Below are 13,305 nucleotides of genomic sequence, written 5' to 3'. Positions count from 1 at the left end.
CATTGTTGTGCCTGTCTGCAACTCAGCATTTCTGCAACGTGGAGAGTAGCAATCTATTGTTTTCATAATATTCTCATTATTCATTGTTGTTGTTGTGGTCTTCAGTCCTGAGACTGGTTTGATGCAGCTCTCCATGCTACTCTATCCTGTGCAAGCTTTTTCATCTCCCAGTACCTACTGCAACCTACATCCTTCTGAATCTGCTTAGTGTATTCATCTCTTGGTCTCCCTCTACGATTTTTACCCTCCACGCTGCCCTCCAATACTAAATTGGTGATCCCTTGATGCCTCAGAACATGTCCTACCAACCAATCCCTTCTTCTGGTCAAGTTGTGCCACAAACTTCTCTCCTCCCCAATCCTATTCAATACCTCCTCATTAGTTATGTGATCTACCCATCTAATCTTCAGCATTCTTCTGTAGCACCACATTTCGAAAGCTTCTATTCTCTTCTTGTCCAAACTATTTATCGTCCATGTTTCACTTCCATACATGGCTACACTCCATACGAATACTTTCAGAAATGACTTCCTGACACTTAAATCAATACTGGATGTTAACAAATTTCTCTTCTTCAGAAACGCTTTTCTTGCCATTGCCAGCCTACATTTTATATCCTCTCTACTTCGACCATCATCAGTTATTTTGCTCCCCAAATAGCAAAACTCCTTTACTACTTTAAGTGCCTCATTTCCTAATCTAATTCCCTCAGCATCACCTGACTTAATTAGACTACATTCCATTATCCTTGTTTTGCTTTTGTTGATGTTCATCTTATATCCTCCTTTCAAGACACTGTCCATTCCATTCAACTGCTCTTCCAAGTCCTTTGCTGTCTCTGACAGAATTACAATGTCATCGGCGAACCTCAAAGTTTTTATTTCTTCTCCATGAATTTTAATACCTACCCCGAATTTTTATTTTGTTTCCTTTACTGCTTGCTCAATATACAGATTGAACAACATCGGGGAGAGGCTATAGCCCTGTCTTACTCCCTTCCCAACCACTGCTTCCCTTTCATGTCCCACGACTCTTATAACTGCCATCTGGTTTCTGTACAAATTGTAAATAGCCTTTCGCTCCCTGTATTTTACCCCTGCCACCTTTAGAATTTGAAAGAGAGTATTCCAGTCAACATTGTCAATAGCTTTCTCTAAGTCTACAAATGCTAGAAACGTAGGTTTGCCTTTCCTTAATCTTTCTTCTAAGATAACTCGTAAGGTCAGTATTGCCTCACGTGTTCCAGTGTTTCTACGGAATCCAAACTGATCTTCCCCGAGGTTGGCTTCTACTAGTTTTTCCATTCGTCTGTAAACAATTCGTGTTAGTATTTTGCAGCTGTGACTTATTAAGCTGATAGTTCGGTAATTTTCACATCTGTCAACACCTGCTTTCTTTGGGATTGGAATTATTATATTCTTCTTGAAGTCTGAGGGTATTTCGCCTGTTTCATACATCTTGCTCACCAGATGGTAGAGTTTTGTCAGGACTGGCTCTCCCACGGCCGTCAGTAGTTCCAATGGAATATTGTCTACTCCGGGGGCCTTGTTTCGACTCAGGTCTTTCAGTGCTCTGTCAAACTCTTCACGCAGTATCGTATCTCCCATTTCATCTTCATCTACATCCTCTTCCATTTCCATAATATTGTCCTCAAGTACATCGCCCTTGTATAGACCCTCTATATACTCCTTCCACCTTTCTGCTTTCCCTTCTTTGCTTAGAACTGGGTTTGCATCTGAGCTCTTGATATTCATACAAGTCGTTCTCTTATCTCCAAAGGTCTCTTTAATTTTCCTGTAGGCAGTATCTATCTTACCCCTAGTGAGATAGGCCTCTACATCCTTACATTTGTCCTCTAGCCATCCCTGCTTAGCCATTTTGCACTTCCTGTCGATCTCATTTTTGAGACGTTTGTATTCCTTTTTGCCTGCTTCATTTACTGCATTTTTATATTTTCTCCTTTCATCAATTAAATTCAATATTTCTTCTGTTACCCAAGGATTTCTACTAGCCCTCGTCTTTTTACCTACTTGATCCTCTGCTGCCTTCACTACTTCATCCCTCAAAGCTACCCATTCTTCTTCTACTGTATTTGTTTCCCCCATTCCTGTCAATTGCTCCCTTATGCTCTCCCTGAATCTCTGTACAACCTCTGGTTCTTTTAGTTTATCCAGGTCCCATCTCCTTAAATTCCCACCTTTTTGCAGTTTCTTCAGTTTTAATCTACAGGTCATAACCAATAGATTGTGGTCAGAGTCCACATCTGCCCCTGGAAATGTCTTACAATTTAAAACCTGGTTCCTAAATCTCTGTCTTATGGAGAGTTAAGAACAAATTTAGTGTTCCTTCCATGTATATTTTTGTGCTAATTTGCTTTGTTCACCAAAACCCAAATTTATTTGAAAAAAAAATATTTCCACCTATGAAACCAGATATTACAATAAGTTTCTTTCTCTCCCTGTATTAAAGCCCTAAGCTCAGATTTCACAATACATTTTCCTGGAAAAAATCTGTTATAAACTAAATGGAAGTAATGTTCGCTGTATGGAGCTAGGGACACTGGAGAAGGCACATAACAATGTACTAAATGCTTCTATTACTTATAGGAATTTCCACTCGATAATGTAAAATTTCCACATATGATACTGTACTTTGTTTTCTGTGCATCAGCATTTCATATTAATCTGTAAGAAATTTTTTCAATGACTATAGTAGTTTAATAAAAAATTATAGATTTTGGCAGGTGTCCTCCATTGCAAATTTCATTTGTATTTAATGGGATAGTAAAGTTCTGGTTCTGATATGTCAAAGTATCCATTATTTTTATAGGAATGCCTGATAGAAATGCTGCAAGAAATGTTTGGAGAAGATTCTGTCCCCAAGATATTTAAAGGGGAAAAGCTTTATGTGACAGTTGATGGAAGGAAAGCTAATATAGATCTTGTAAACTTGGTAAGTAAAATCCTTATTCAACTGATGCATAAAATACTTTGTAGTTATTAACAAAAATAATGAGTGGTGATTCACTAAAACACATTGTTTCTATTTACATTTCTTTTTTATGGTTTATCAGATTGTCAGTGCTTTTATGGTTGTGTGTCAAGTGTTCAGACACGCACACACCAGTAGAATCATCTTTGAGATTCATTTGTTGTTTGTGAAACAAGCAATTATTTGTATTAAATACGTCATTAGTGCACATGATGGTAGACTCGGAACATCAGGATACACGGTAATTTTCTTGCTTTGGACAGAGAGAAAAAAAACTAAATCTTTGTAGTAGTCCTTCATTTTTAGCGAAGGCTACCAGTTGATGTATTCAATGTTTTATAATCCACCATAAAAAAGACTCATCCTGTGCACATTGTGCACGCCTGTATTACATAACTACTCTTAAACTCGTCTGCAATTCTTTGTTTTGTTTTTGGCAATTGTGTGTTGTTTTAAAGAAATTACAGGATATTGTTGATATACTTGTTGACTACTTTGCCACGTAATTATCATCCCGTTCAAGGCACATGGTGAATCATGGCACAACCTTTTAATCCCCTCCTCAAAGAACTCTTCCAACAATTTCTGTTCCCACTTCAGAACCTATTTCTGCACCTGAGAAATATGGGGAGTAGTTCAAAACATCCCAATTGAATGAGTCCAAGAGTGACTTGGTGGCTAAGGCCGCATGAGGATGGGCGTTGTCGTGCAACAGGCACACTGCTCTTGTCAGTATTCCCCTCCTTTTGTTTTGAATGCTCCTTTTGAGGTTTTTTTTATAGGTCTCACAGTACCATTGTGCATTGAATATTGATGGTCTCCTCATAAAGCAGAAATTTGAGCAAAACTATGCCTTTTCAGTCCCAAAACACTGAGGCCATGATTTTATGGCCCAAAATTGTGGTTTTGAATTTCTTGGCAGATGGGGAATTGGTGTGACGCCACTGCGGCAACTGTCTTTTTGTCTCAGGCATGTAATGAGCCACATTTCGTCTCCAGTCGCAGTAGAGCTCCGAAAATTCTCACCGTCCAATTCAGGTCTCTCGAGAAACTCTGACACTATTGATTCGATTTTTTTTTGTTCTACACTGTCAGCTGTTTTGGTACCTATCTTGCTCACTTTTTCCAGTATCCTAGTGTTTCCCGTTTCTGTGAGTGTCTCGTATAAGAGAGTTCTGGAGAGTTGTGGAAACATCACAGAAATTTCATACACTGTCAAGTGGTGGCCTTCACAATTGGTTTCCTCAATTTTTCGCAGCAACTCATCCTTTAAAATGGAATGTTTTCCACTCCTCTGGTCATCATGATCATATGTTCTACCTCCACTAAGCTCCCTAAACCACTTAAACAGACTTGTTTTGTTTATAACAACACATTTGTCATAAACTGTTTTGACTTGTGAAAAAATTTTGATCGGTGTTATTCCATACATGAGTAGGAAGCGGATCACAGCATGTGGCTTGCACTTGGTGGAAGTTTTTGCCGACATCTTTCACGCAAATGGACACTACAGTGTGAGTTCACTTACTATCATGTTCCCTCACCATTCAATGGTGCCAGCCCTCAAAAAAACAAAAACCACAGCCCGCTGTGGTCACATTCACTTACTTTCTGAACATGCATCATTGCAACAAGGGTGCACAAACCTGTCTGATCTACTGTATGCTGGCTGGCCACAGTGACTCCTGCAGTGTTGTAACGTGTGAACTCTCTCATTTGAGGTGATTGACAAATCATAACCAAACACCTCGTAGCACAACTGGACATCTCTGTTGGTAGTGCTGACACACTTTTCCACCAGTTGGGATACTGAGAGGTGTGCATCCTCTAAATTCCTTGCTGCCTAACAGAAGACCATAAAGAGCAAAGAAGTATCATCTGTGAAATTGCTTGCATGCTAAGAGGCTGATGATGGAAATTTTTTTTGTTGAACATGTCGCACGTGATGAAACAGGGGTTCATCACTTTGAACTGAAAACAAAACAGCAATATATGGAGTGGCCCCAGACTCTCTCTCATCCAAAGAAAAAGTTCAAAACTGCACCCTCAGGCTGTAGAGTCATGGCAACCATTGTGTGGAACTCTTGAAGGGGTTATTTTATTTGATGTCCTATCTCATGGCGCAACAGTCAGCTCTGAAGTGTATTATGCTACCCTCAGGAAATTGAAGAAACGACTTCAGTGTGTTCATCGCTACAAAAATGCAAATGGACTCTCCTTCCCCATGATAATGCGTGGCCTCACACAAGTTTGTGCACCCAAGAGGAGCACATAAAACTTCTTCCTCATCCACCCTACGGCCCAGATCTCACACCTGCCGACTTCCATCTGTTAGGCCTAATGAAGGATGCAGTCCAAAGGAACAGAATATGGATGATGGGGAGGTTATTGATGCAGCGAGATGTTGGCGCTGACATCAACCAGTAGAGTGGTGCCATGTGAGCATACAGGCTCTCCCAGAAGGGTAGTGTACGGCCATTGATTGAATGAAGATTATGTTCGAAAAAAGGGTTTTGTAGCCAAAAGAGCGGGGAATAATATGGTGTATTGGAATCCTCAATAAAACCAACCTGTTTTTTGCGGGGCAGTGTTGCATTACTTATTGACTGCCCCTTGTGTACTATGTTAATAAGAATGAAGTTTGTACAGCTGGAGATACATTATATTGCCTGTAACAAATTCTCTTTTTTATTTCAGCATTGAAGAATGCACATATTTCTTAGGAGATAAAAAACTTCTTAGCTTTTACCGAAACCGGTCATCCACAATACAGTATTTTATTGCGATCTTGGCTAAGAAGTTTGCTTCTCCTAAGAAAGCAAACACAGATCGCCCCTTCATACTCAGTATTAGTAAACTAATGAATACACATATAAAACTTCAAAATAATTGAATATTTTAGTGCATATAAACGTATCTACAATAGCTAGATGCTTTATTTTGCGTTATTATGTGCACTCACTCAGTGACACAGATTGATAGGTAAAGCCACGTGTTCCTCTACAAATTTTTCTGTAATTGTGGTCAGAGGCTGGATAATTGACATACTACTAACACTCTAGTTCATCCAAGATGATGTTTTATAAGATTCTTCTCTGAAGGCAATCCAGCATATCCATCCAAGTTGTATGCCGTGGGAATTTTTTAGAATTCAAGGAACTTTTCATTATTTTAGTTCTCTGTTAAATTTTTGTAATTTTTTGACTGGTAAGAACTAATACTCTAACGAAGAATTGTACTTTAGCCTGCTACTGCAGAATAATACTGCAGCAGTAAAACATAAATGAGAGAAAACATCAAAATAAAACAAGTTGCAAATAAAGTGCACCATTTACACCAACAAAACATAGTGCACACACAAGCATCTGTTGACAGCAAAATGTGTCAAAGGCATTAGGGTGAAGGCTTTTGTAACAGCAAACTGCTTTTGATGAGTGTGATGTCACGACTCTTTAAATTAGGTTCGTTTGAGGAGTTGCAGTGGGTTCGTGCGCATGCACAGAGCTGAAGTCGTGTATGAGCACTGCCTTCTCCTACTTTTGGCTACTGGAAGTATGGCTGTTAGCTGTATAAGAAGTAGCAGCAAGCAGCCAGATGCCACCCAGAAAAATTTTCCTGCTATGCCCAAGGTGCCTGATTTGCACGTGTCCAGAGCAGTCTGAGTTGCAGTGGGCGGTGGTCTCCACATGACCCATGTTTACGTTTTGTGGTTTTGCTGTTTTCATTTACAATGCTCACGTGGAATGAAAACAAAATGGATTTCTGTGGCTGAGAGATATCAAGTGAGTTAAAATGACCAACATACGTTATTAGTTTCAGTTGTGCAATTTTCATTTTTGGCAACCAAGCAGTGATCGCCTTGCAGAACAATGAATTTGTTTTGTTGGTTTGCTAGATAAATTTGGCTTTTATTACTCTTCCGCACAGAGGCAGTCAATTAGTGTTTCAGGTCACACTATTGTCTGGTTTCAACTGTTCACTGAAATTCGAGTGCATGTTTTCCTCTTCTGTCACATATGGCATTATGCTATAATAAAGAACCAAACATGAGCTAACACAGTACTGGTACTCTAAGGAAATTGGCATCCCAAAAGCCGCACTGAAAAGCTTAACACCAGGTAGGGGCCTTCTTCATTGTCAGCCTGAACATACAAATGTGCAATATAAGCCAAAATATGCATTTTACTTTGGTTTACGAAATTCTGATACTCTTGGAATATTCTTTGGTGTTTTGTTTCTTTTATGACATAATGTAAGAGCTTTTAATTTTTCCCGCGCAGGGTAACTGCGCACTCTAAGGTGCCTTGCAGCAGTTTGCGCGGCGTTGGACTGACTACGTCATGTGTCCTATACTCTGAAAATCTTCTGCCATTGGCTGGTGAGATCACGTGATGTGAGCTATGATTGGCTGACAAAAGTGCATTGCAGTTTCTATTTCGATACTTTGGAAACTAATTTGCTGTGCTTGGTGGTATTCATATTTATAATTTTGTAATACGAAAATATGCAATGTGCATGTTGCTGTGCACCAAAGATCTTTCCAGTAGCCAGCTTTAATACTGGGAAGTTCAATGTTGGTGTATAAAACCTTTACCATTCAAAGGATTGATAAGTTTTACAGTTCTAAGTGAAAGTGCACTGTCACTTATTATGGAAAAAGTGTATTTTCACCCACAAAAAAGTGTGTTTTCACATGGGAAAAAGTATATTTTCACACGGGAAAAAGTGTATTTTCATCTGGAAAAAAGCATACTTTCATCTGGGAAAAACTGTATTTCCAGCCAAGAAAATGTGTATTTTCAGCCAGGAAAATGTGTTTCTCATTTGGGGAAAAGTATATTTTTAACAGAATAAATATGGGAATTTGTTTTCCTTGTCTGCATATACATCCTGCCATCTGATTTTCTTTGAATTGTAATGCAGTAAAGCTTGCTTTATTAACATACTATATTAAATAAAATCGTCATACCTTAAGAACAGCTTGCATTAGAGCATCAAACTGCACTGGCCACGGGGCATGATGTGAATTCATATGCGCATGTGCGCATCCCTTATTGTTGTCAGCCATTTGCACATGAAAATGTCACGGTGCAGTGTGTCCGAGCATATAGCACTCATGAAGGCCTAGCCTATAATGCAAGCAATAACAGCCCCATTGCAGCTCAAAGGAAGTTTGCGACTGAGTTCAAGCTGAAGGCAACTGGTTCAAGTGTGCTAACAATCAAGAATTTGATTCACAAGTTTGAGAGAACGGGTGGTGTTCATCGTGACAGTGTTGGCAACATCAGTCGTCCAAAAAGGGTGAAAATGCTTGAAAACATCAAGAAGAAATACACTGTGTTTCAAACCAGACGAGCTGCACAACAGGTGTGAATCAGCCGGGAGTCACTGCGACAAATTGTTGTTGAATACCTGCATCTCTTCCCATACGAAATTCAACCCCATCAGCCATTAAGCCCCAGGGCCATGGAACAGTGGTTGTGTTTCACCCACAGTACTGTCCACAGAATTGACAAACAGGATTTCGATGCAAATATGGTTTGGTTCAGTGACGAAGCCAACTTTCATTTCGATGAGTTCGTCAAGTAAGTGAAATTGGTGCATGTGGGGGACTGAATTCGCATTTCGCGATCGAGAAGTTTCTTCAACCTCAGTGGGTGACAGTGTAGTCTGCAGTATCCAGTTACGGAATAGTCAGTGTGATATTCCTTGATGGAATGGTGACTACGGAATGGCACATGAAGGTTCTGGAATATTATTTCATCCCCGTTATCCAAAGCGACCCTGATTTCGACAAGATGTGTTTCATGCAAGACGGAGCTCAACCCCATCGAAGCAGGAGAGTGTTTGATGTTGTGGAAGAGCACTTTGGGGACCGCATTCTGGCTCTGGGGTACCCATAGGCCTCTGCCATATTCTCCAGATCTGAATACATACCACTCCTTTTTGTGGGGCTATTTTAAAGACAAGGTGTACAGCAATAATCCCAAAACCATTGCTGAGCTGAAAACAGTCATTCAGGAAGCCATCGACAGCATCGGTGTTCCAACGTGTCAGCGGGTGTGCAGAATTTCACTGCTCATCAGCACTACATCATCACCAATGATAGTGGGCATATCGAACATGTCATAACCTGAATCCAAATATCTGTAGTGACATTTACATGTTGAGTAAAGTGTGTGCATGCCGTAGTTTGTCACTTTTTTTCCACCCTGTAGGAATATCATTATTTTGAAAGAGAAAAAAGTATGATCAGAAACTGTTACCTCAATGTGAGGAGCAGGCTACTGTCATAAATGTTTATAATATTTTTCGTTCAAGCAATAGGAATCATCCAAACCCAAACCAGGAAGAACAACTCCAGGTCATCAAGCCAATGCCACCAAATTTCGTTACTCTCATGAAACACAAAGATAAATACTGTTCATTATGAGTGTATCATCATTTATTGTGATTACCACTCCATAAGATTTTCTTTTATCGCGTTTGTGAAACAATAGTGGTATTATATGTCCTATTTTAAGTCACACCTGTTGATGGACCATTCTGTCACTAACCTTTGTAACTGAGCTGCTAGTGTCTTCTGCAATAGGAAACTTGATTGGCTCATAAAGTGCACTTTGAGTTATACATTCCCCATCATTTAAATTTTTAGACCTGCCACATTATATGTAATTATTCACCAATGCTTTCACATTGCAAAAGTAAGCTAACTAACAGTGGAGTGGAGCACATACAGTTTTTGTCAAATTTCTCTGACAGAATGCATGAACTTGTGAATTCCTTCAATCATAAAAAATTCTAATTCAATTATTCTTACAAAAAATCAGTCTATTATGTTGGATAGTTCTTTCTGTATTATATACAGAGGCATAGTATTATATTGCTCATATTTTTTATGTGAAGTGTTTGAAGACTTTTGACCACATAAATTATCTTGCTATCTTGTCATAACTTTTTTTTACTAAAGGATGGTATGAAACAGTTATTTGATACCTTCAAAAGGATTAGTGAATCACTATTTTTAATGATGTCTGCTATTGTCGTGTTCAGTTCTAATTATATTACTGGTTAAGCTGTAGATTTTTGAAAGAGACATCAGATAACTATTCTTGGTAGACACAGTACGTGATACTTGTTTAAGCTCACACTTTGTAGTCAGCATGCCAAATTCTTAATAATAATAATAATAATAATATTTATTCAACATTGAATAATCAAATACAATCCCTAGAAATAATACAGTTTCAGGACATCATACAGATTATTCTTCTGAATACGTCAGTTTATAAATTACAAACTAAAGATTTGTAAGTATTAATAAATTTTACATTTTGATGGATTTTACATTTGTTCGTATACAATCACAATATTACAAATATTGTTTTTATCGACATTATATTAGTTGTAGGTTACTTAAAACTATGAGCTTGACATACTTATGATGCACTTTTCATACAGATATAATACTCATCTAGGGAATAAAAAGGGTTTTCAATTAGAATTCTTTTTAGCTGATCTTTTAATTTGTTAGTAGGAAGGGTTGTGAGACTTTTTGGTAGGGCATTGGCTAGCTTCAGCCCAGCATGAAGTGCGTTTTTTTTTTTTTTTCATATAAAGCTGTTCTGTGGCTATTTACATGGTATCTGAACTTTTGCCTTGTATCGTACTGGTGCAGGTCACAGTTGGTCAGCATGCCAAGATCTTAATCATCAAAGTTAAAAAGGATGTTATGAATATAAAATATTTTTGTGGGCATCACAGATATTATCTGTTCAGCATCTGTCTTTGTATATTTCATGTCATCACTGCCTGAAATTTTTGTTTGCGTATCTACACAACTTTATTTTTTTTAAAGAAGTGATTACGTTCATCATATTTGTTTGATGTATTTAATGATCCATGACATCGTCATCATCATCTTTATCGTTTTAACATCCGCTGCAGGATAAAGGCCTGCTTCGGAGTTTTCCAGGCACTATTATCTTTAGCTATAGACATCCATTTTTGGTCCTGCATTTTTTCTAACATCATCCACTTATCTTTGATTGTCTTCTTTTCTTATCTCTTGGAACGTAACAAAAACTACTTGGTTACTGGCTACCTATTTTCTCCCCTCCATTTCATTTTCAGTACAGACCTAATTATATCTTTCATCCCAGGCAATGATCCATTTGTTTGATTTTCTGCTTCTCTGAGTAATTCCTAACGTATATCATCATTGATCGTTTTTAAGGTGCCTTTCTGTCTCAAAATTACCTCACTTTTTTACCCAGAATTTAACCACAAAAAATTAGTTTGCAGCTTATCTGCATTACCCTTCAAATACTGTTGTATTGTCATGTCCTAGAAACTTCTCTAATGAGAAGTAACACTGAAAGAAAGTCATCAACAAGCTTTGGATTGGGCACAGTCATGGTGCAAATTTCAGACGTACAGTTATTCATTATGCAGCATATAGATAAGCTGACAAGAAGTATGGTTTGGATTAGTCTAATGAGTAGAGTTGATTGTATTGGAGAATAAGCTGCAAACTTTAAGGAAATATGAAAGAGGCTCAGAAGCTGAGAAATATCGTGGACTTGAATACAGATTCTTTCCTTTGTCCAAGATAAAAAGAAAGTTGCAAACTGATACATAATCCAGTTAAAGGCCATGAGAAGTGCAAACAGTTTAAACATATCACAGGCAGAATTCTGTGGGAGTATCGGTCGGCGTACATGTTCACGCTAGAAGTGACCTCTCTAACCAACTACCTTCTGCACTGTTGGAGAATGCTAGAAAATTTTACTGAGAAACGTATCAACTTCCAGAGGGATATTGTCCAAATACAGTGGCAACACTCTTACCCACTACACTAGGTTGTACCAGCTACTGTGCCCACCCCACTGGCAGCATTGTACAGATGTGGACATGTAGTTGACATGTGGGCAGGTGAGTAAAGCTACCTGACAGTTAGCTATACTGGCTGCACCTGCCCACAGGTGAGCTGACAGGAACGTGAGGGTGAAAAGATTCTCATTGGGAAACAATAAACAAAAAGTAACCATGCTGTTAGCAGTTACTTCTGCGAGAGGAAACCAAGGAAAGTTTCCCAAAATGGTTAGTGATTCCTTGTCAAATTCCTTCAAAGGTTGCCTCACATCCAAGGTAAATAATAAAGTTGCTGCACTGAATACAGACCAGACTCTGAAGACATGACTTCAAAACTGCAGGTGCATGATGTGGTTGTAAACAAGCCTTTTAGAGACTATGGGAAAACACTATTCCATTTGTTTTTTAGAAGGGGATCATGCACCCACTCCATCTGACAATATTAAAAATCTGTCACTTGGTATCACGTGTGAATGAATACTCTCTTCATGGTGCACAGTATTGCCAGATTATATCATCAAAGGTTTCAAAACGTGCTCTTTTCCAATCTTCTGGATGCTATTGAGGACAACATACTTGGGAAATAGGGTGTTGGGAAAAAATGTATACAGTTAATGAAGCAAACATTAATATCTTTGAAGATGGTGATTAGAAGGGTGATTTTTATGTGCATTTATCAACAGTACAACATTTAAAAATGTGATTAAGAGTGACCATATTGTGAACAGTTTTTGTAAATGGGTAATGTGACAAATTTTTCTGAGTTCCTCTCCTTCCACCCCCTTCCCCCCACCCCCACCCCCCTCTTCCCTTTCCTCGTTGTGTTTGCGCACACACCAGTGTGTGTGTGTGTGTGTGTGTGTGTGTGTGTGTGTTATAATTAATAATTTTGGTACAGCATTTATAGTTCAGTGCTAGTGCTTATTACTCAGCATTTCTTTTCATTTTAGGATGTGGTCTGTGAAGAAGATGAAACATTCCAACAGATCGTCCAGACAGCTGTAACAAAACTGTATCAATCTCTGGCGCCTCCCAAGACTGAAAATAAAACATAGCTGTTCATGAAACTTTCATTTGTAATTCATTATGAAAATTATAATTTTATTGTTAACACAGCACAACAGAAGAAATAACTTCATTTGAATTGAAATGCAGAAAAATATAAGAATACCTGCCATTACATGAAAAGTAAAGTGTTATAAAAAAGGTTTGAATGCAAAGCAGGGGACTCAAGAACAAAGAGAAAGAAAAACAGCATACAGGAGAGGTTTAAGTAAGTAAGTAAGCGGGAGGGGGGGGGGGGGGGGGGTAGAAAATCATTTGGAAACCGAGAAAAAATATAAGTTAGGTAGGCCCAGATTGTAAGCAAATTGTTTCAACTGACGTGGCACCATTCTTTTAATTTTTTTCCCCCTTTGTTTTAGGCTATTCATTGTGTAG

The 13,305-nt window shown here is 38.5% G+C and overlaps 1 protein-coding gene across 1 annotated transcript in view; it reads left to right on the top strand.

Moving 5' to 3' along the window:
• LOC124612822 (cleavage and polyadenylation specificity factor 73) overlaps positions 1-12,932 on the top strand; it is an 86,579-nt gene extending 73,647 nt beyond the window's left edge. Inside the window, exons 14-15 of the mRNA XM_047141243.1 lie at positions 2,830-2,952; positions 12,816-12,932. Coding sequence (XP_046997199.1) covers positions 2,830-2,952; positions 12,816-12,920 — 228 coding nt within the window. The 3' untranslated portion in view covers positions 12,921-12,932. The remainder of the gene's footprint in view (positions 1-2,829; positions 2,953-12,815) is intronic.
• The last annotated feature ends 373 nt before the right edge of the window (positions 12,933-13,305 follow it).

Source organism: Schistocerca americana, chromosome 4 (genome assembly GCF_021461395.2).
Source record: "Schistocerca americana isolate TAMUIC-IGC-003095 chromosome 4, iqSchAmer2.1, whole genome shotgun sequence".
Taxonomy (NCBI): Eukaryota; Metazoa; Arthropoda; class Insecta; order Orthoptera; family Acrididae; genus Schistocerca; species Schistocerca americana.
The sequence above is the reverse complement of the archived record's forward strand: the minus strand, read 5'-3'. Positions and strand labels throughout refer to the sequence as shown.